General features: G+C 45.5%; 1 protein-coding gene across 1 annotated transcript in view; it reads left to right on the top strand.

The window, feature by feature from the left end:
- The window catches only part of LOC139313376 (protein hinderin-like), a 124112-nt gene that overhangs the window by 77598 nt on the left and 22285 nt on the right, over positions 1-24229 (top strand). Inside the window, exons 5-6 of the mRNA XM_070938970.1 lie at positions 15-193; positions 6857-6956. Coding sequence (XP_070795071.1) covers positions 15-193; positions 6857-6956 — 279 coding nt within the window. The remainder of the gene's footprint in view (positions 1-14; positions 194-6856; positions 6957-24229) is intronic.

The following is a 24229-nucleotide window of genomic DNA, read 5'->3' as shown; positions in this document are numbered from 1 at the left end:
TCTTTCTCTTCCAGTTCCCCCAAGATGGACTGCGAAGGCTGCCTTTTGAGGACACCCTCCAGGAGAAGCTTCAGAGCACCAGAAGGCAACGAAAGGGTTGATTCGGGGATGAAGAGCATGGGCTTCAGTAGTGACGCAGATGGCCCCACTCTTTGGGACAGCACGAAGAAGGAGCCCGTCAGGTCCAAACGAGGTAAGACATCTTTTACTTTTACATATTATTTGTCAGATAGACTGATGTGCCCAAAGGTGTTTTTTTCAGGAGGCAACTGGACTTTCTGCTTTTTTTTTTCTTTGAAGACGTTTCGCTTCTCATCCAAGAAGCTTCTTCAGCTCTGATTGTGTGATGGGGAATGGAAGGATTGATACTCCTTGCAGACAGCTGGTCATTTGCATCCTTTTAGAGGGTCGTTGAGGCCCCTTGGAGGTTTATCTGTGTCCTCAGGGTCACCTGAGTGGTGCAAATGGTTCCTGCAGTCTGCCATTTTTTTCCTCTGGAAATCCAGTCACTACTCAGGTAGACCCTGAGGGCACAGATAAACCTCCAAGGGGCCTCAACGGCCCTCTAAAAGGATGCAAATGATCAGCTGTCTGCAAGGAGATAAATCCTTCCATTTCCCACCATCTAGTCAGAGCTGAAGAAGCTTCTTAGATGAGAAGCGAAACGTCTTCAAAAGAAAAAAACAAAGTTGCCTCCAGGAAAGGCACCTTTGAGACAACCATGACCTGGAGGACTGAGAATCTCCATAGACATAGAATGATGTGGCTGCCCAACTCACACTTGGTGACTCCAGGCAGTGTGCAGACTTCAAAATCGACACATAAAACCCCCCAAAAGCTGCACCCTACCCCATGGTGGCAACAAACAGAGTCGTGATGATGATGTGACCCATTCAGTCGTGTCCGACTCATGGTGATTCTCTGAGCCAGGTCTCTCCACCTCTTCCAATCTTGCACTGCTTCTTTGAGTTGTTCTATGCTCTGGCTGATGTCAGCTTTGATACTGTCCAGCCACCGTATCCTCTGGCGGCCTGGTTTCCTTTTAGCGCTAACTCTTCCAAGCAGAATTGCTTTCTCCAGTGAATTCCTCCATGTGATGGGGGAAGTGAGGCAAACATGCTGATACAAGATACAGTGGTACCTTGGTACTCGTCATTAATTGGTTCTGGGAGGCAGGATGAGTAACAACAAAGTTGGTATCTATTGGTTTTTTAATTTTAATAGTTGAGGGCAATGGACAGTTTAAATATGTGTGTGTGTGTGTGTGTGTGAGAGAGAGAGAGAGAGAGAGAGAAATAATAATAATAATAATAATAATAATAATAATAATAATAATAATAATAATAATAATAATAATAATTTTATTTCTATACCGCCCTTCTCCCGAAGGACTCAGGGTGGTGTACAGCCTAATTAAAAGCACAAAGACAGACAAAATTTAAAAATAATTAAAATTATTAAATAAATGGCTCAATTATAAAACCCTCAAATTTAAAATCCCACATTTAAAATCAATTAAAATCTTTACATTGATAGCCCGGACTGGCGGAACAACAAGGTTTTGAGATGATGGATAGATTGATAGAGAGATGATAGAGAGAGATAGAGAGATGATAGATAGATGATAGAGAGAGAAGTGATAGATAAATAGATAGATGATAGAGAGCGAGATGATAGATAGAGAGATGATAGAGATGATAGAAAGATTTTAGATGATAGAGATGATAGAGACAGAGGTGATTAATAGATGATAGAGAGCGAGATGATAGATAAATAGAGAGATGATAAATTAGATAGATAGATAGATAGATAGATAGATAGATAGATAGATAGATAGATAGAGATAGAAGAGAGATGATAGATAGATAGATGATAGGTAGATAGATGATAGAGAGAGAGAAATAGATAGATGATAGATGATAGAGATGATAGAGACAGAGAGAGATGATAGATAAATAGATAGATGATAGACTGATGACAGATAAAGAGAGAGATAAGAGATAGATGATAGAGAGAGAGAGAGAGGATAGATAGATAGAGATGATAGATAGATAGATAGACAGACAGACAGACAGACAGACAGACAGGAGAGAGAGAGAGAGAGAGAGAGAGAGAGAGAGAGAAGATAGATGGATGGGATGATGATGATGAAGAGGAAGGAGAGAGGAAGAGGGGGAGAGAGAGAATATCTCAACAAAAAGCACCGATGATTCCATTTCTTGTGTCCAAGTCTTTTTTTTTTTTTTTTGCGTTCTTTAAAGCAAATACAAATACAAAACGGCTCGCCCTAGATGAGAGCATCAGCCAGCAGGATATGTTTACGTATTTTTCTGCATTCCCTGCTGTCTTAAATGCGTTAAACACTTTTATGTAGCAGTACAACTCTTGCTGGTTTTGCCGTTATTTATAATTCATTACACCCTTCCAACGTTTTCAATTTATTACTTATTTAGTACTTTCTCTGTATGTCCGTGGGCGCTCGCACATGCGTGCACGCCTCGGAGATCCAGCAGGTATTTCTATCAGATCAATAATCTGGACTATTAAAATCACAGCCTTTGTGAGCAATTCATTCTTCCCCTTGCAAACTCCATTTTCCAGTCTGTTTCCCCTTTAATCTCGGTCTAATTGCCTTCAGTTCAGACCTACCTAATTGCAATTTAAATCTTTTGTGGAAGTGGCCCTTTTATTTTATTTCATTTTGCGCCCACGCATGTAGTCCTCGAGTTACGTCCGCGACTGAGCCCAAAGTGTCCGTTGCTAATTGAGACCTTTGTTAAGTGAGAGTTGCCCCGATTTATGACCTATCTTGCCACCGTTTTTAATTGAATCACTGCAGTGGTTAAGTTGGTGACAGGCCTGTTAAATGAGTCTGGCTTCCCCACTGATTTTGCTTGTCAGAAGGTCGCAAAAGCGGATCACGTGACCCCCGGGTCATTGCAACTGTCATAAATATGAATCAGTTGCCAAGAGTCTGAATTTTGATCATGTGACTACGGTGATTGTCATGTCCCTGAATCTGTGGGGGAAGATGACCTGGAACCTGAGCCGACAGAGATTGAGGGGGCAGCTTCGTTGGCTTCGGAGGAAAATGGGGAAGGGCAGGGCCAGTCAGGCCAAGGCATTTCAGGATTAGGACGGCTTGTAGACAGGGAGGAACAGAGGCAAGAGGAACATGAGAGACAGAGCTCAGGCGATGAGCAAGGACCACTCACTCCTGATCCGAGAGCATGGAGAGTGGAGAGCAGGCAAGAACAGTGCAGACTGAGCAGGCTACTCGGGAGGAGAACACCCCCACCCTCGGTCCTCCAGGTCCTGGTTGTCCCAAAGTTGCTTTTTTTTTTCAAGAGGCAACTGGAGTTTCATGTTTTTCTTTGAAGACGTTTCGCTTCTCCTCCAAGAAGCTTCTTCAGCTCTGACTGGATGGAGGAGGATGGAAGGGTTTATATTCCTTGCAGACAGCTGGTCATTTGCATCCTTTTTAGAAAGTTGTTGAGGCCACTTGGAGGTTTGTCTGTGTCCTCAGTTGTCCCAAAGCTTGCTTTTTTCAAGAGGTAACTGGACTTTCTGGTTTTTCTTTGAAGACGTTTCACTTCTCATCCAAGAAGCTTCTTCAGCTCTGACTGGATGGTGGAGGATGGAAGGGTTTAACAAACCTCCAAGTGGCCTCAACGACTCTCTAAAAAGAACGCAAATGACCAGCTGTCTGCAAAGACTATAAAATCCTTCCATTTCTCTCCCCACCCCCCCACATCCAGCCAGAGCTGAAGAAGCTTCTTTGATGAGAAGTGAAACATCTTCAGTTGCCTCTGGAAAGAGCACCTTTGGGATAGAGTCACGAAAGGAGTGATTGTAAATCAAGGACTACCAAGTACTTAGAAAGCAGAAGAAAAAATGAGGAAATGAAACATAATTTTCTAGCGGAAAGAACCCGTTCCAGAATTGAATTTTTACAGTGCAATTTTTTTGTAAACGCCCCCCAAATTCCCCCAAATCCTAAACTCGGGGAAAACAGCATCTTCTAAGCCACCGATATCTTAACGGCAAATGTTTTTTTCCTGCTTTTAGTTTATTTGATTTTTGTGGCTCAACAGTTCCACGAACAAAGCAAAAGTACTTTTTACTCCTGCAAGTGAAAATACACAAAGCCGAGGAGTTTTGGGCTTTGCTGAAAATCCTCACCTAATCTTTGGGTCACTCAGAAACTGCTTTGTTCCTTCCTTCCTTCCTTCCTTCCTTCCTTCCTTCCTTCCTTCCTTCCTTCCTTCCTTCCTTCCTTCCCTTTCCTTCCTTCCTTCCTTCCTTCCTTTCTTCCTTTCTTTGATATTTTCGCACTCTGCCCTTTCCTTTTTCTCTCCTCTTAAACTCGTCAACCAGTTTGCAATGGGTAGGCTTCAGTTAAGCCTACCAAGAAAAGGAACAAACCCATTGCCATATTGGATAAGGAACGTATTTTATTTTATTTTATTTTGAAAAAAAGAGGGAGAGAGAGAGAGAGATGCTTTTGCTGCAAAGAAACTTTGGAAAGGGGTCATCGGAGGGCTCCCTGAACCGAGCGGGGAAGGTTAATCTCTCGCAAAGCTCGGCTACGAAAGTTGGAAAGCTGGCAAAAGGCCTGGTGTCCAAAAGAAATCAATTTCTAATTTGAAACAAAATCATTTTTGACTAACAGGAGTTCAGGATCCATTACTTGTGCTCTCTTCTCGGCTGACATTTCGGCTCTCTTCTGGAGCGCGCCGTGAATTCTAATAGTCGCCTCATAACGTCGCTCCACGCAATCAATTCAAGCCAGAGAAAGAAAGCCGGTGCAATCCGTGAAGTTTTCAGGGGCAATTTTCACTGTGGGTTTTTTTTTTGTTTCTTTTTTCCCCTTTATCTTTCTTTTCTAAAGCTGTCGTCTTCTTCTTCTTCTTCTTCTTCTTCTTCTTCTTCTTCTTCTTCTTCTTCTTCTTCTTCTTCTTCTTCTTCTTCTTCTCCTCCTCCTCCTCCTCCTCCTCCTCCTCCTCCTCCTCCTCCTCCTCCTCCTGTCCTTCATTCCTTCTCCCCTCCTCCCCTCCTTCTCCTTCTTCCTATTCCTCCTCCTCCTGTCCTTCTCTCCTCCTCCTTCCCCTCCTCCTTCCCCTTCTCCACCTCTCTGCAAACCACACGTCTTTGTAGCACTGATGAAGTTACCTAGTTGGGTGGTGAAACGTCTGCAAGAAAACCACCAAGCTCAGAGAGCATCGAGGACTCCTCCTCCTCCCCTTCCTTCTCTCCTTCATTCCTTCTCCTCCTTTTTCTCCTCCTTCTCCTTCCCCCTCCTTCTCCTCCTCCTTCCGCTCTTCCTTCCCCTTCCTGTTCCCCAAATCCCTGTTCCCCTTCCTGAGTACCAAATCAAAACTTGCTATGTTTACCCGAGGGGTCTGCCAGACAGGTTAAAAACATGCGAAGATGGCAACCACAAAGATGTGACAGAAGCCCTGGCCTCTCTTCAATATGGGTTGCATATATCCAAATTCAGACGCTTGGCAACTGACTCGTACTTCTGACTGTTGCAGTGTCCCTGGGTCATGTGATCCCCTTTTGTGACTTTCGGACCAGCAAAGTCAATGGGGAAGCCAGATTCCCTTAACATCTGTACGACTGACTTGATAACTGCAGTGATTCGCTTAACGACGGTGGCAAGAAAGGTCGTAAAATGGACAAATAAAACTTCTATTCCACTTCTACTTCTACTCTATTCTTCTACTACTTCTAGTTACTTCTAATTCTACTTCTATTCTATTCTACTTCTACTCTATTCTTCTACTTCTGGTTAGTTCTACTTCTAGTCTACTTCTATTTCTAGTCTTCTGCTTTCTACTCCTTCTACTTCTATTGAACTTCTAGTTTATCTACTTCTATTCTACTTCTATTCTATTCTACTACCGTAGTCTAGTCTATTTCTACTTCTAGTCTATTCTACTTCTAAATTCTATTCTACTCTATTCTTCTGCTACTTCTAGTTACTTCTACTTCTACTTTCTACTTCTAGTCTACTTCTAGTCTACAGCTTTCTATTCTACTTCTATTCTATTCTACGACCGTAGTCTAGTCTATTTCTACTTCTACTCTATTCTTCTGCTACCTCTAGTTACTTCTACTTCTATTCTACTTCAACTTTCTACTTCTACCCTATTCTTCTGCTACTTCTAGTTACTTCTACTATTCTACTTCTACTTTCTACTTCTATTCTACTTCTAGTCTATTCTACTTTTATTTCTACTTCTTGTCAGCACTTCAAGCTGCAGTTACTCTAGTGCTGACATAAGAGGAGAAACGGAGGCGTCTGGAAAGGGACGTTTGACTTTTCACCTACTTATTTTCCTTGGAGATAATATCTCCTAGGAGATGGGATGGGAGGGGGAAATTCATTTGAGCTGGAGTAGATTAGGGGTAGAATGACTTGGAAGATGGCCAATGAGTGCAGGGGAGTGGGGAACGGAAAGGGAGGGTTTTGGGTCTGGAAGTCAGTGTTGGCTTCAATGGAGTCGGGTTTTAGAATGCCGTGCTTAATAAATAGGAGTTTTTCTTCAAAGACTTTGTTTGAAATGCAATTTATTTGAGACAACCTCGAAACTTGACACTTCTACTTCTATTTCTACTTCTATTGAACTTCTACTTCTTGTCTATTCCTACTTCTAGTCTATTCTACTTCTATTCTTCTTCTACTCCTACTTCTGTTCTACTATACTATATATTTCATCCCTTCCCTGTCACTGGGAAGAACTTAGCCTGCTGATTCACCGTATCTAAAGCTCCCCGGAGAACAGCACGCTGCATGGGCCCACTGTTAAAAACCAGACAAAGCAAGAAAATGTTTCCCCTCTTTCCATAGGGACGTCTGGGAAGGATTCCGCCACGTCTCCTGGAGTGACAGCCGTCAAGAAGGAGCTTGTGACTGCAGCCACCTCCCCAATGCAGCAAGGAGCTTGGCGGTAAGAGGCCTGGTTTAGGCACTGCCCCCGTTATTTTTATTTTATTTTAGGTACTTATTTTGTATCCCGCTTTTATTATTTTTACAAATCGCTCAAGGCGGCGAACATATCCAACACACCTTCCTCCTTCTATTTTCACAACAATAACAACAACAACAACCCTGTGAGGTAGGTTGAGCTGAGAGAGAGAGGGACTGGTCCTAACTAATCCAGGTGATTTTTGTCTGTAAGGTGGGACTAGAACTCACTTCCCCCCGGTGATTGATTCAGCTGACTTTCATGCTTAAGGCAGGACTAGAACTCACTGTCTCCTGGTGATTGGTCCAAAGTCACCTAGCTGATTTTCAGGCTTAAGGCAGGACTAGAACTCACTGTCTCCTGGTGATTGGCCAAGAGTCACCTAGCTGGCTTTCAATTCTTAAGGCAGGACTAGAACTCACTGTCTCCTGCTGATTGGCCCAAAGTCACCTAGCTGACTTTCAGGCTTAAGGCAGGACTAGAACTCACTGTCTCCTGGTGATTGGTCCAAAGTCTCCTAGCTGATTTTCAGGCTTAAGGCAGGACTAGAACTCACTGTCTCCTGGTGATTGGCCAACAGTCACCTAGCTGGCTTTCAATTCTTAAGGCAGGACTAGAACTCACTGTCTCCTGCTGATTGGCCCAAAGTCACCTAGCTGACTTTCAGGCTTAAGGCAGGACTAGAACTCACTGTCTCCTGGTGATTGGTCCAAAGTCACCTAGCTGATTTTCAGGCTTAAGGCAGGACTAGAACTCACTGTCTCCTGGTGATTGGCCAAGAGTCACCTAGCTGGCTTTCAATTCTTAAGGCAGGACTAGAACTCACTGTTTCCTGCTGATTAGCCCAAAGTCACCTAGCTGACTTTCAGGCTTAAGGCAGGACTAGAACCCACTGTCTCCTGGTGATTGGCCAAGAGTCACCTAGCTGGCTTTCAATTCTTAAGGCAGGACTAGAACTCCCTGTCTCCTGCTGATTGGCCAAGAGTTACCTAGCTGGCTTTCAATTCTTAAGGCAGGACTAGAACTCACTGTCTCCTGGTGATTGTTCCATCATTTAGCCAGTGGGATTAGATTAAATTAAACAGCATATGTGATTTTAAGGACCCCGGGTACAAAGTAGTGATAAATGTAGAATGATGGCATCCGAAGGTTTTTAGCAGCCACGGGGGACAATTTTTGGACATAAACCCGGATTAATCCCAGGTGGCCCTCTGTTGGTCACATGTGCTTGATGTGTCAGGCGCCAAGCATCAGGAATACACGTTTACTCCAGTTCATCTGATTTATTGCTCATGCCTAAATCAATAAAGAATCAGTCAACTAACAGTCAGCACTAAATTAGCACTAGATAAGGTGATTCATGAGGGGCTGGACAGACAGCTTGTGGGAATGTAATGACTCCAGATTGATTCCTCTCTTGACTCTGCCCCCAGACTCTGCCTCACCTACTCCTTCCTTCCTTCCTTCCTTCCTTCCTTCCTTCCTTCCTTCCTTCCTTCCTTCCTTCCTTCCTTCCCTCCCTCCCTCCCTCCCTCCCTCCTTCCTTCCTTCCTTCCTTCCATCCCTCCTTCCTTCCTTCCTTCCTTCTGTCATTATTACCATCTCTATCCTTCCTTCTGTTATTATTCCCGTCCTTCCTTCCTTCCTTCCTTTCTTCCTCCCCATCTTTCTTTCTTTCTTCTCATTCCTATCTCCTCCCTCCCTCCTCCTTTTCATTCCCATCTCCTTCCTTCTTCTCATTCCCATCTTCTTCCTTCCTCCCTCCCTTCTTTCTTTCCTTCTTCTCATTCCCATCCCCTTCCTTCCTTCCTTCCTTCCTTCCTTCCTTCCTCCCTCCTTCTTCTCATTTCCATCTCCTCCCTCCCTCCCTCCCTCCCTCCCTCCCTCCCTGCCATGCAAAGAATCAGGACCACATGCTAAACTCCAGTTAAGCATCTTCATTGCTCATGCCTAAACAGAATAATCGAGTCAGCTAATGGTCAGCTCTAAATTGGTGCTAGTTAAGAGTCATTGGAATTGAAGACAGATCGGACTTAGCGCTGTTTGTGGGAGCGTAAAGGTTCCAGGCTGATTGCTCTCTTGACTCCACCTCCCCCCCACTTCTTCTGACGTGTGGCTGCCTCTGAACTCAAACTGAACCTCTCCCTTTTTTTTTTTTTTTCTTCTTTTTCCAGAGCCTTAAATTGCCTGGGGACTATATTAATTTCATTGGATTTGCAATAAATGAATTCTGAAAAATGTACTTACAGAAATTAATTTCCCAGATAGCAAAGTAGTTGCGCTTCAAGAGATTTCTTTCCGCTCTCTGCTATGTTGGTAAAAGGGTATCCGTACGACCCTTAAGAATTGGCATTTCCCCCCCCCCCCACCCTTTTGTCTTTTTTAGGAACATTTGGGAATTTGGGAGTTGATACAGGCAGTCCTTTTTTTATGACCTCTCACTTAGGAACCATTTGAAATTCTGACGGACGTATCTGCGAGTTACTTATGACCCAGTTTGCCCTTCCCCCCTCGTGGTCACCTGACTGCACCGGCTTAGTGACCATGGATTCACTTAATGACTGTGATGATTTTCACTTAATAACTGCCACCCCCAAAAAAGTCATAAGGTTTGGACGGTGACAGAATTTTGGCAATCTTCATGAGTTATGACAGTGATATGACAGACTCCATGATGGTCAAAAGTCGAGGACTATCCATATATATCTGAATGATCAGGAGAGAATTTGATCTCTGAGTCTTGGTCTGAGTTCTCCTCCTACCCAGCTGCAACCACCAGTTTTGGTTGTATAGGTAGTCCTTGATTTACGACTACAATGGGAGTCCAGAAATCCGGTCATAAGTCATTGTGTTTATCAGTTGAGGCAGCCACGTGGCTGGACGTGGGTGGATTTTTTTGACGTTTCTCATGGCAGTCATTAAGCGAATCACATAGTCATTAAGCCGACAGCCAGGTCATTAAGGGAACTGTTCTTCCAAATATGGTTTTGATGCCAGAAACCAACAAAAAATATCACAAATCTTGGTTCCGTGACCACAGGATGGGGGCAACATTTTACAATGGCTAGAAATGCTTTACGGGGCCACACAGCACCCGTTCTGGGGGCCATCGTAACTCCAAATGGTTGTAAAAAGGACCTGTCGTAAATTGAGGACTATCTTCAGCTATAAGGTGGACATTAAACACGAGGAATTCTCCCTGGGCAGCTTCTGCTGAGGAGAGTTGTGTGACTTGTTAGGCAGTTACATGATAACACACAAACATATTTGCCTGTTCTTGCATTTCCATCAGGGGTAAAATCCAGCAGGTTCTGACAGGTTCTGGAGAACCGGTAGCGGAAATTTTGAGTAGTTAGTAGAACCGGCAAATATCACCTCTGGCTGGCCCCAGGAGTGGGGTGGGAATGGAGATTTTGCAATATCCTTCCCCTGGAGTGGGGTGGGAATGGAGATTTTGCAATATCCTTCCCCTGCCACACCACGCCCACCAAGCCACGCCCACAGAACCGGTAGTAAAAAAAAATTGAATTTCACCACTGATTTCCATGCTGCCCAATTTTTAACCTCTTGACTAGGATAATTCATTTTTCCTTCCGAATGTAGAAGACTTCTCTAATTCGGTTGATGAAATCATAAGAACGTACAAACACAGGGCTCTTCTCATGAAAGAGAAAGAATATCAGAAGTTGGAAGAGACCTTGGAGGTCTTCTAGTCCAACCCCCTGCTCAAGATAGGAGACCTTATGCCAGGAATGTCAAACTCAATTTCATTGAGGGCCGCATCAGGGCTGTGGTTGACCTTGGGGACGGGGGTGGGGCAGCTGGGCATGGCCAACTGGGTGGGCGTGGCCACCTTGACGCCACTCACTGGACGTGGCAGGCTGGGTGGGCGTGGCCAGCTTGACGCCACTCCCCAAACTGCTGGCATGTTTCTTCTTTGCGTTGGGTAGACCGGGCCGAAGTAATCCAGGCTGGCCCCTTACATTTTCCAGGACGACCCCTTGCACCAGATCCAGGGGTGAAATCCAGCAGGTTCTGGAGAACCGGTAGCAGAAATTTTGAGCAGTTTGGAGAACCGGCAAATACCACCTCTGGCTGGCCCCAGAGTGGGGTGGGAATGGGGATTTTGCAGTATCCTTCCCCTGTCACACCCACCAAGCCACGCCCACCAAGCCACACCACACCCACCAAGCCACGCCCACAGAACTGGTAGTAAAAAAAAATTTGGATTTCACCGCTGGCCAGATCCAACGACATCGTGGGCCTTGAGTTTGACACCGTTGGGATAGATCAAAGCAATCGATAAGCCAGACTTCCAAAATGTTGGTTGCATATAACCGACCAGGTTAAAGAGTCGGACTCGTCTTTCCCCTTACTCAGGGGCTTCTCTAATTGAAAATGGTTAAGCGGGCAAGTACATTTCTGCCCGAGACCCTCAACCCATCCTATCCTTCATCAGCCAAAGCTGCTTGGGCAAGCAGGTCGGTCTCCATATATCACCGGGTGGGTGATAAGCTTAGATTGCAGGTTTAACTAACTAAAGGAATCAATATGGAGAATTATAGCTGCCGGGGTGCCAGTAAAGTTAAAGATCTGTCAGTAGCTATAAGCCACACTGAACGGTTAAACCCTCACGCTTTGCTTTGCGAAGGGACCGAATCTTTGCTGAACCATATTGGAGACTTAAGAGGAAGGAGAAAGAGTGGGGGGGAGAGAAAGAGAGAGGGGAGAGAGGGAGAAAGAGGGAGAGAGGGAGGGAGAGAGAAAAAGAGCGAGGAAGAGAGGGGGAGAAAGGGAGAAAGAGGGGGAAGGAGAGAGAAAAAAAGAGGGGCAAAAGAGAGAGGGGGAGAGAGGGGGAAAGAGAGAGAGAGGATGATGGGGATGGGATGAGTTTTCAGGACATGTAATTTAATTTTGCTTAATTTAAAGTTCTAGCACAATGATGGTGAACCTTTTTTTCACTCAGGTGCCAAAAGTGTGCGCGTGCCCACACTCATAATTCAATGCCCCCCCATGTACCTCCATCATCATCCATCCATCCATCCATCCATCCATCCATCCATCCATCCATCCATCCATCCATCCATCCATCCATCTATCTATCTATCTATCTATCTATCTATCTATCTATCTATCTCTATCTCTCTATCTAAGCAGTTTACATAGTCAGCCTCTTTCTCCCAACAATCTGGGTCCTCCTCATTTTACCAACCTCAAAAGGACGGAATGCTAAATTAACCTTGAGCCAGTCAGAATCTGAATTCTGGGAGTTGAAGTCCAGACATCTTAAAGTCACCAGGTTGAGAAATCCTGCTCTTTCTACCATCTGCACATCTGACACAGCTTCCGTGCCCTGCAATCTCCTGTAACGCTCACATTAAACAACAAACAAACACACACATACACACACACACTTTGAGCGTGTCTCAACAGCGGTATCCTTTTAGAGGGTTTAGGCGGGGGTGGGTGGGTGAGGGAAACAAACCCCTCAAATTACCTCGTGCGAATTTGTGTTGTGGGGCTGTTAGGAAGAATTGCAAGCGTTTCCCAGCGTATCTCTGATCAGGTAGATGGCCGTTAAGGGACTTTTAAACCAATTAATATTTGATGTAATACGCCGGGCTCCGAGCTGCATATTGAACGTAGTCCACAGTGCAGCATTTACCCCTCCAGATCCTTTCAACTCAACACTTTGCAGTAAATAAAAACGCGAATTAGCTGCGCGCCGTTTAGAGACGCGGCTGTGGAGACGTTGGTGCCTCGGATAACTAAATGAAGTTTTGACTCCCCGCCACCTCCCCCCCGGGCTAAAAATGGTCTCCGCAGAGCCAAACGGATCTCTGCGACAAAACACCTTTTCTCCATGTTATATCTTGACGCTGAAAAGGAACCTTTTTAATATTTTCAGGAAAAAAATAAACCCCGGTGATGGGGAGAATGGAGGCTGCAAATATTAACAGAATAACAGAGTTGGAAGGGACCTTGGAGGTCTTCTAGTCCAACCCCTCTGCTCAAGCAGGAGACCCTATACCCGGCGAAGTATAGGCACTTCTATGTATATGTATACATAGCTTCTATGTATAGAAGCTATGGCACGCGTGCCACAGGTGACACACCTAGCCATATCAGTGGGCATGCGAGCTTACCTGATTTTCAGGCCTTCTGGGCCCACCAGAAGTAGGAAAACAGGTTGTTTCCTGCCTCCGGAGGGCCTCGGGGTGGTGGGGAAGGCCCATTTTTCTCTCTCACCTGGCTCCAGAGCCTGTCTAGGAGTCCCACCGGAAGTTGGCAAACGGGCCATTTCTGGCTTCCAGAGGGATGGGGAAGGCCGCTTTCGCCCTCCCCAGTTTCCTAGAGAGGCTCTGTAGGCTGGGGACAGCAAAAAACAGGCCTTCCGGTCCCACCAGAAGTTGGCAAACGGTCCGTTTCTGGCCTCGGGAGGGTAGGGAAGGCCGTTTTTGACCTCCCCAGACTCCTAGAGAGGCTCTGGAGCCAGGTATAAGCCAGGCATTGTAAGCCGCCCTGAGTCTCCGGAGAAGGGCGGCATATAAATCAAATAAAAAAAAAGGGGGGGGGACATAGAATTATGGGTGTGGGCACGTGTGTGCGCAACCCCCCCACACCCCCTCTCGTGGCACGCAATGGCAAAAAGGTTAGCCATCACTGCCCTATACCATTCCAGACAAATGTCTGTCCAGTCTCCTCTTAAAAGCCTCCAGCAATGGAGCACCCACAACTTCTGGTGGCAAGTCGTTCCACTGCTTAATTGTTCTCACTGTCAGGAAATTCCTCCTTAGTTCTAGGTTGCTTCTCTCCTTGATTAGTTTCCACCCGTTGCTTCTTGTCCTGCCTTCAGGTGCTTTGGAGAATAGCTTGACTCCCTCTTCTTTGGGGCAGCCCCTGAGATATTGGAAGATGCTATCATGTCTCCCCTAGTCCTTCCTTTCATTAAACTAGACATACCCAGTTCCTGAAACCGTTCTTCATATCTTTTAGCCTCCAGTCCCCCCATCATCTTTGTTGCTCTTCTCTGCACTCTTTCTAGAGTCTCAACATCTTTTTTATAGTGTGGTGACCAAAACTGGGTGCCATATTATAATGGTGACCTTATCACATCATTATGAAGTGGTACTAGAACTTCACGTGATCTTGATTCTCTCCCTCTGTGAATGCAGCCTAAGTTTGCCTTGGCTTTTAGTTTCCAGCCCCCTGAGCCTCTTTGTTGCTCTTCTCTCCACTCTTTCCAAACTCTCAACACCTGGTTTACATCGTGGCCACCAAAAGTGGATGCAGTATCCCAAGTGTGGCCTTCCCGAGGCATTTACAAAGCGGTACCAACACTTTATGTGATCTTGAGGAACTAACTCTTCACGTGATGTTAAGGAAAGTTGATCGTTCCCCTTTCGACCCCCGGAGGAGAATTTACCATATTTTTCAGATTATAAAATGCACCTTAGTTTTTGGGGAGGAAAATAAGAAAACAGCTGATTGGCGGGTGGATCAGCCTCCCAGGATACCCCCAATCAGCTGTTTCCAGAGGTGAATTTTAGCAACAGGTTCTTTAGTTGTGAGTTCTGTGTCTTGCTTTTTTTTTTTTTTTTTTGCTTTTTTTTTCTGCCTCTGAAACTTATGAAACTCTGTTGCAGAAAAAACTTTTTTTTTCCTTCCTCTGAAAGCCTATGAAATAGAGCTTCGGAAAAAAAGGCTTTTTTTCTGAAGCTCTGTTTGGAGGCTTTTTTTCTGAAGGACTATCTGTACTCTGTTCAATCTCCTTTCTTTGGAATTGGTATGTAGATTAACCTCTTCTGATCTGTTGGCTATGGTGTCATTCTCCAGATTTGTTATCGTAGTTTGGTTAGAACCTTTACTGATTCTTCTTTTGTTGCTTTCCTTATTATTTTAGATAAAAGCCTTTCAGAGGCTTTTTTTTTTTTCTTTCTGAAGCTTCGTTTCTGAGGCTTTTTTTCTGAAGCTTCTTTCAGCCTCTGAAATCTACGTTTGTGAGGCTGGGCGGGGCTACATTCGGAGTATAAAACACACCCAGATTTTCACCCTCTTTTTTGGGGGGGAGAAAAGGTGCGTCTTATACTCCGAAAAATATGGTAACATCCCGAAAAGTTGGATATGGTCCCATATACGAGTGATCAAAGCAGACACCGGCAAATTAATCTCTCTTACTCACTGTGTAGCTTGTTAATTGTTCCCTCTGCTAGCTGTCGATAGAATGTGAAAATTTTCATTCTCCCCCCCCTCCCCTCCATCCAGGATGGAGAAAGGGTGGGGGAAAGTTGTAGCTGTAAAATGTTAACATTTGCATTTTTATTTGTTGATTTATTTAAAGGACAGCCTCTCTTACAGCAATCCATCACTCCCTGACACCCCAGATATGAATAATGTATTGTAGACTTGCGGTTACAATGTGTAATAAGTGCCAGAGACAGTGGAGAGAATGTTAAGTATGTTGCAAATGTAATATTTATCGACTCGCAGTTTATTGCTTTTGAGGTTCAATAATACTGACCACGGGACATTAATACCGCTTACCCGGAGTTTGGCCGGCCAACTGCGTTATGCAGAAAGGAGCCATCTCTCCCTCTCTCTCGCACTTCCCCCGATAAATATGGAATGTATCGCACTTTCTTATCACGCATCATTGGATGGTCAGATGGACCCATATGTTCAAATTCTAAAGGTGATGATGGCGGAGAAATTGGTTTTGCCACTAACTCAGTTTCGCCCGGAGTGTCGGACTCCCAAAACTGAGAAGGACACACTGAGCTTTCTTTCTTTCTTTCTTTCTTTCTTTCTTTCTTTCTTTCTTTCTTTCTTTCTTTCTTTCTTTCTTTCTTTCTTTCTTTCTCTTTCTTTTTTCTTTCTCTTTCTTTCTTTCTTTCTTCCTTCCTTCCTTCCTTTCTCTTTCTTTCTTTCTTTCTTTCTTTCTTTCTTTCTTTCTTTCTTTCTTTCTTTCTTTCTTTCTTCTATCTATCTGTCATCAATATGAATCTGTCTATCTTCTACCTATCTATCTGTCTGTCATCAATATCTATTTGTCTCTATCTTCTATCTATCTATCTCATCTATCATCTGTCTGTCTTATCGTCTCTACCTCATCTATCTATCATCTGTCTGTCTTATCATCTCTACCTCATCTATCTATCATCTATCTCATCTATCATCTATCTCATCTATATCTGTCATCAATATCTATCTGTCTCTATCGTCTGTCTATCTATCTATCTATCTATCTATCTATCTATCTATCTATCTATCTATCTATCTATCATATTTATTTATAGGTTAGTATGTAGTTCATTTAGTGACCAAAGTTACAACGGCACTGAAAAAAGTGACTAATGGCCATTTTTCACACTTATGACCATAGTAGCATCCCCATAGTCAGGTGATCAAAATTCAGACACTTGGCAACTGACTCACAGTCTCGTCAAGAGACTTTGTGGTAGGACTTCTCCAGAGGAGATCACCAAAAAAAGAGCTCATTTAAGCTACTACTCCTCAGGCATTTAAAATTGTTGAAGTTCTAATACACAAAATGTGTTCCGTGGAGGAACAGACTAACTGAGTTGGAAGGGACCTTGGAGGTCTTCTAGTCCAACCTCTTGCTCAAGCAGGAGATCCTATACCAGCCTGGACAGAAAGCTGTCCAAATCTCTTCTTAAAAGCATCCATAATTTCTGGTGGCAAGCTGTTCCACTGGTTCATTGTTCTAACTGTCAGGAAATTTTTCCTTAGTTCCAGGTTGCTTCTCTCCTTGATGAGTTTCCATCCATTGTTTCTTCTCCTGCCTTCTGGTGCTTTGGAGAATAGCTTGACCCCCTCTTCTCTGTGGCAGCCCCTCAAATACTGGAAGAGAGCTAGCATGTCACCCCTGGACCTTCTCCTCTTTAGACTAGACATACAGATTCCTGCAACCCTTCATCCAATGAGTAGAACAGAAATGTTGACAGAAGAAGACACTAAGGAACCTAGAGGTCAGAAGATGTTGAACTTGGCAGAAGCTTCTGAAAGATCTCAAAGACATTGAAGAATTCCTCCTGGTTGTGGTGCCTGACGCTGGTGGAGATAGTTGCTTCTTTGGGATTCCCAGAAATCACTTTCTGAAACCACTTTTGTCCCTTTCTCAGAATAACATGAGTTGGAAGGGACCTTGGAGGTCTTCCAGTCCACCCTCTGTTCAAGCAGCAGTCGTTATACCATGTCAGACAAAGTGTTGTCGAATCTTTTCTTAAAAACCTCCAGGGATGAAGCACCCACAACTTCTGAAGCCAAGCCGTTCCACTGATTAATTAACAGAATAACAGAATTGGAAGAGACTTTGGAGGTCTTCTAGTCCAACCCTCTGCCCACATAGGAGAGCCTATACCTGTGATGGTGAACGTATGGCACGCGTGCCACAGGTGGCATGTGTAGCCATATCAGTGGGCACGCCAGCTCAACTCCGGCACGCATGCACGTGCCGGCCAGCTGATTTTCAGGCCTTCTGGGCCCACCAGAAGTAGGGAAACAGGCTGTTTCCTGCTCCGGAGGGTCTGGGGAGGTGGGGAAGGCGTTTTTCCTTCTCACCTGGCTCCAGATTCTCTCTATGCATCTGGGGAGGGCAAAAACAGCCTCCTCACCCCCCTCGGAGGCCTGAAAAGGCCCATTTCCCAACTCCCTGTTGGACAGGAAGTGATTTTTTTTGCTGTCCCCAGCCTCCAGAGACTCCTGGAGAGGCTTCCGGAGGCTGGGGACAGCAAAAAAGTCACTTCCTGTCCAACTGGGAGTTGGGAAATGAGCCCTTTCAGGCTCATTTCCGAGGGTGGGGGAAGACTGTTTTCTCCCTCCCCAGATGCATACTGGGCCATTACATGCCAGGAGCGGAGGGGAGGGGGGTTGCACGCGCATGCACAGGGCGGGGCGCATAGAATTATGGGTGTGGGCACGCACACACACAAACCTCCCCCCCCCCTTCCTGGCATGTGATGGCGAAAAGATTAGCCATCACTGGCCTATACCATTTCAGATAAACGATTGTCGAGTCTGTTCTTGAAAGCCTCCAGTGATAGAGCACCCACAACTTCTGGTGGCAAGCCATTCCACTGATTAATTGTTCCTTCTGTTTCTCCTTAATTCCAAGTTGCTTGTCTTTTTAAAAGAAGAGAAAATGAAGAGCCTGTACAAAAGAAAGGCAGCATTCTAGGAGATGGCATGGCCCACCATCATAAAAATTCAGTTCTCTTTCAGTCAGCAGAGAAGAAAGGAACCAAAAGAGGCCAACTATCCGGGATCAGAGCTGAAGAAGCTTCTTGGATGAGAAGCGAAACGTCTTCAAAGTAAAACCAGAAATTCCAGTTGCCTCTTGGGGGATGTGGGGTGGGAAGCATCTTTGGGATAACCATGACCTGGATGACTTGAGAATCTCCCGTTAGATACCTGGGATTTTGCGGAGGGGCCAGGAAGGAAGGTCCTTTTGTTGAGTAGAAACCTTTTGTGCGTAAGATGGACAATTCGTGCGAGCAAAGGGCTGTCATTACCAGCTCCATTTTGGCAGGGAGGGGTGGGGTGGGGGATTGTGTCCATTGCTAAGAGAACGAAATGCTGTCGAAAGCTCCCTGCCTTTCAATGCCAAGAGATTAATGTTAATTAGCAACCATCGGCTCTAATTGTCACCCTCATTAAAATACAGAATTATGTATTTTTTTTTTTTTAGTTATAAATAACCTTTCTAATTGTACTTGATGTATGCCAGTTTAATCAAATAGTACACTCGCTGGCAGGCAGATATTTGCATTAATCTAACATTGGATCTTGGTCTTTTTGATTATTATTATTATTATTTCTTCTTCTTCCTCCTCTTCTCCCTCCTCTTCTTCTTCTTCCTCCTTCCTCCTTCCTCCTCCTCCTCCTCCTCCTCCTCCTCTTCGTCGTTTTGATTATTATTATTATTATTTCTTCTCCTCTTCCTCCTCCTTCTCTCCTTATTCCTCCTCCTCCTCCTCCTCCTCCTCTCCAACTCCTTCTCCTTCCCTTCCTTATTCCTTCTCCCCCTCCTTCTCTCCTTCTCCTTTCCTCCTCCTTTCCCTTCTCTTCCTCCTTCTCTCCTTATTCCTCCCCCTCCTCCTCTTCCTCATCATCTCCCCCCCCCCATTCCTCCTCCTTTTTCCCCCAAATTTTTGCTGGGGTGTGCTGGGACTTGTTGCAGGGACTTTCCCTTTCAGTTCCTTGTCTTTTCGACGTTTTTGTTGCGATTTTGCATTCAGCTCCGCAACTCCCGATAGGATTTTATATGAAAATGAGGCGCCTCCTGGGATCGTTGAGTGCATCCGAACGCCTGTCAGTTGGGCAAGGTTTCTGTCACTCAGCCGTGTGACAATAAGTTGATTACGACTCAAGAGCTAAGAAAGAAGCCCAGGAAAATGCGGTATAAATCACAGCATGGAAAGCTGGCTTAACCCCTTTTAGAGGAGCCCCCGGGGGAGGAGGCGTTGCGTTGTGTCTCGTCGGGAGGTGTCGTGTTGCGTCTCATCGGCGGGTCGGAGATTTTGCAGCTGCTAAACTCCGGAGCGGCAAATGGATTCTGGTTTCACAACCAGCCTAGGTTTTAAAAGAGAGCGAGATCTGCAAGTGATGCTCAATTTAAGACCACAATCGAGCCCAAAATTTCCGTCATTAAGTGAGACGCTTGTAAAGTGAGCTTTGCCCCATTTTATGACCTTCGTGAATCACTTGGTTGTTAAGTTAGTCCCATGATAGTAAACCTATGGCACGTGTGCCCGAGGTGGTACGCAGAGCGAACTAACGGGCACTCGAGCTGTCGTCCAATTCACCTGCGCATGTGCCCCAGCTGGTGTTCGGGCCTCTGGTGTTCATGCGCGCAATTCCGGAGACCCGGTTTGTCTTCGGAGCTCTCCTGTGCATGCATGCGCATTTGTGCATGAGCGTATGAGTACCTGTACACAGCAAGCGCATGCACAGATGGCATTCATGCTTATGCATAAGCCATGCGCATGCACAGATGGTACAATTGCACGTACAACACACGGGGGAAGCCACATGAAAGCCATGTACATGTGCAGATGATGTGGTTGCGTGCACAGCGCATGGGGGGAACAGCGCTTAAGCGAAGTGCATACCTGTTTGGCACGCGATGAGTAAAAGGTTCGCCACCACTGAGTTAGTCAGATGACTGTTAAGTGAATCCAAGTGTTCTGACCCGGCCTTTCGCAGAAGCAAGAAACAGATTCCCCGCAAAGGAAAAACCAGGGGTGAAATCCAGCAGGTTCTAGCGAACCGGTAGCGGAAATTTTGAGCGGTTCAGAGAACCAGTAGCGGAAATTTTGAGTAGCTCGGAGAACTGGCAAATACCACCTTTGGCTGGCCCCAGAATGGGGTGGGAATGGAGATTTTGCAGTATCCTTCCCCCAGGAGTGGGATGGGAATGGAGATTTTGTAATACTCTTCCCCTGCCACGCCCACCAAGCCACACCACAACTACCAAGCCACGCCCACAGAACCGGTAGTTAAAAAAAAATTGGATTTCACCACTGGAAAAAACCCTCTTTATTTACACCTTGGGAAAGAAGTGCCTTCCCCAACAGAAAGTCCAGGCAAGGAGTTCACTGAAGCAATAGTCCTTATCTGCTGGTTAGGATCAATGCAAGGTTGGGAGCTCCCAGCCGGGAGGCTGCCAATTAAGTCAGGGAAATAGACAAACCTCAGTTGTGGCAAGGCAGTCTTTGTCGCATGAAGCTCACAAGGAGCAAACTTGCCAGAAATACGAACAGTTGTCTCCTACAACCACCCCTCCCCTTTCCTTCTATTTATTCCCCAGCCAAAGAGGGGCCAGTCAGTGTCCACGTTGGTTTTGCTTCCCAATCCAGCTCATTGTCCTCCGTTGTTCACCTCTCCTATCTGCTCTGCGCATACACGCAGGTGGAAGAGGCCCCAGCTGTCCCTCCTCCTCCTCCTCCCTCATCTCTGACTCCAAAGGCAGCGGCCTCTCTGGTGGCTGGGAAATGCCGGAGGGTCCTGGCTCTATCTCTGCGTCCGACGCCGAGCATCCATCAGAGCTTTCCTCAGGCTCCAGAACTGGCCCAAGTTCCTCCCCAACCTCCTCATCGTCCGAATCTGGCAGGCCACCTGTTTCCCCATTGACTTGGCCTGTCAGAAGGTCACAAAAAGGGGATCACAAGGACCCCGGGACGCTGCAACTATCATAAGTACATGCCAGTTCCCAAGCATCTAAATGTTGATCCCATGACAATGGAGATGCTGGTCATAAGTCACTTTTTTCCGTGTCATTGTAACTTCAAAGAATCAATGCAAGTATCTGTGTTGTCGACTGAAGTGATGCCATGCAATACAATGGATATATACCAGTATGTATACCTTCCCTGCTCCCTCTCTTTCTCTTTCTTTTTCTTTCTCTCTCTCCTCTCTTTTTCTCCTCTTCTCTTTCCTTCTCTCTGTCTTTCTCTTTCCCTCCTCTCTCTCTCTTTGTCTCTTTCTTACTTTCTTTCCCTTTCACTCCTCTTTCTTCTTTTTCTCTTTTACTTTCCCTCCTCTTTCTCTGACTTTCTTCTTCCTCTATTTCTTTCCCTTTCTCTTTCATTCTTCTCTTTCTTTCCATCTTTTTTTTCTCTTTCTCTTTCTCTCTCTTTCTCTCCTCTCTCTCTCTTTGTCTGTTTCTTTCTTTCTTTCCCTTTCTCACCTTTCTTCTTTTTCTCTTTTACTTTCCCTCCTCTCTATCTTTCCTCCTCTCTCTTTCTCTTTCCCTCCTCTTTCCCTCTCTTTCTCCTTCCTCTCTTTCTTTCCCTTTCTCTCGTCTCTTTCTCTTTCATTCTTCTCTTTCTTTCCCTTTCTCTCGTCTCTTTCTCTTTCGTTCTTCTCTTTCTTTCCCTCCTCTCTCTTTTCTCTTTCTCTTTTTATTTCTCTTTCCCTCTCTCTCTCCTCTCTGTCTTCCTCTCTCCCTCTCTCTCTCTCTCTCTCTCCCCCCACCCCCACCCCTGCTTTTTCTTGGCACACCTCCTAGATTACTTCTTAAAACAGAGCACAAGCCACGGAGAGATGAAGAACTTAAGTGGGCCTCCCCCCTCTCTTTCCATGCCCAGAAGTGGTCCTGTTAGGCACCCTCCCCCTCGCACATTCGAATCCTGAGCTGTCATCATCTCCGTCTCCGCACCCCTCCACTTAAGCCAAGAGGCCGGAGCGCCAAAAACGCTCCAGCAATTCTGTTGGGAGTCCTGTACCAAGGCGGGAAGTGTTGACAACACATGCCTCCCCTCTCCAAATGCAACTTCAGTTCCGAGACGCAAAGAGTTTGTCTGGTTTAAAATTCATGCGCTGCTTTCTCCTCCTGGGAAAATCTGGGTGACTCACAACATTCTGCTTAGTTTCCCATTTCCCAATGCACGTAGTCATCATGAAGGAAGGTGAATCTACGTGTCCCAAGATAAGGTTGGAGGATCCAATCTGGGTCGGTTACCGGGACCAAAGGTTTTGTCTTCCGCGCTTTCGGACTCATCCTGGAGCCCGATTTCAGGGAACTTCTCTCTAGCAGAGTGTGTGCTAGAATAGAATAGAATATAGAAATATAGAATAACAGAGTTAGAAGGGACCTTGTAGGTCATCTAGTCCAACCCCCCACCCAAGCAGGAGACCCTACCCCATTTCTGTCAGATGGCAGTCCAGTCTCTTCTTGAGAGCCTTCAGTGATGAAGCTCCCACAACTTCTGTTCCACGGGTTGATTGTTCCCAGTGTCAGGAAATTCCTCCTTATTTCCAGGTTGAATCTCTCCTTGATCATTTTTCATCCATTATTCCTTGTCTGGCCTTCAGGTGCTTTGGAAAATAGCTTGACCCCCTCTTCTCTGTGGCAGCCCCTCATATATTGGAAGACTGCTATCCTGCCTCCCCTGGTCCTTCTCTTCACTAGACCAGCCATGCCCAGTTCCTGCAACCGTTCATCGTATGTTTTAGCCTCCAGTCCCCTAATCATCCTGGTTGCTCTTCTCTGCACTCTTTCCAGAGTTTCAACGTCTTTTTTTTATAGTGTGGTGACCAAAACTGGATGCAGGATTCCAAGTGTGGACTTACTAAGGCTTCTAACGTACACAGTGGTAAGGGTAGTAAGAACATTTCATCCAGCCACATATTCCAGCTTGCCAGTCTCCTCAAACCATCTCTGTAGGCAGGTATTTATATCCCGAATGGTTTTTGATTTATGGCAGGGTCAATTTACGACAGTTCCTTTAGCAGCCGTTCGAGGTTACAACGGCACTGAAAAAACGTGACTTATGATCGTTTTTCACACTTAACGTTGCAGCATCCACAAGGTCATGTGATCCAAATTAAGTGTCTTTGAGAACCGGTCAGGGGTGGGTTCTAAATTTTTTTACTACCGGTTCTGTGGGCGTGGCTTATTTTGTGGGCGTGGCTTGATGGTCATGTGACAATTCTTTAGGATTTAATAGAGGTAGTGGTCTACCAGGCTTTTAACTGCTTGCAGAGCTGGCCCGGTCTACTCATTTGTTTTTGGAGGCACTGGTCTATTCATTTGTTTTTGGAGGCACCGGTCTACCCATTCATTTTTGGAGGCATCAGTCTACCCATTTGTTTTTGGAGGCACCGGTCTACCCATTCGTTTTTGGAGGCATCAGGCTATTCGTTTGTTTTTGGAGGCATCAGTCTACTCATTTGTTTTTGGAGGCACCGGTCTACCCATTCGTTTTTGGAGGCATCAGTCTACCCATTCGTTTTTGGAGGCATCAGTCTACTCATTTGTTTTTGGAGGCACCGGTCTACCCATTCGTTTTTGGAGGCATCCGTCTACTCATTTGTTTTTGGAGGCATCAGTCTACCCATTCGTTTTTGGAGGCATCAGTCTATTCGTTTGTTTTTGGAGGCATCAGTCTACTCATTTGTTTTTGGAGGCACCGGTCTACCCATTCGTTTTTGGAGGCATCAGTCTATTCGTTTGTTTTTGGAGGCATCAGTCTACCCATTTGTTTTTGGAGGCACCGGTCTACCCATTCGTTTTTGGAGGCATCAGTCTACCCATTCGTTTTTGGAGGCACCGGTCTACCCATTCGTTTTTGGAGGCATCAGTCTACCCATTTGTTTTTGGAGGCACCGGTCTACCCATTCGTTTTTGGAGGCATCAGTCTACCCATTTGTTTTTGGAGGCACCGGTCTACCCATTCGTTTTTGGAGGCATCAGTCTACCCATTTGTTTTTGGAGGCACCGGTCTACCTATTCG

This window comes from Pituophis catenifer, unplaced genomic scaffold (assembly GCF_029215685.1).
Source record: "Pituophis catenifer annectens isolate HBS135680 unplaced genomic scaffold, rPitCat1.0.hap2 SCAF_2, whole genome shotgun sequence".
NCBI lineage: Eukaryota > Metazoa > Chordata > Lepidosauria > Squamata > Colubridae > Pituophis > Pituophis catenifer.
The sequence above is the reverse complement of the archived record's forward strand: the minus strand, read 5'-3'. Positions and strand labels throughout refer to the sequence as shown.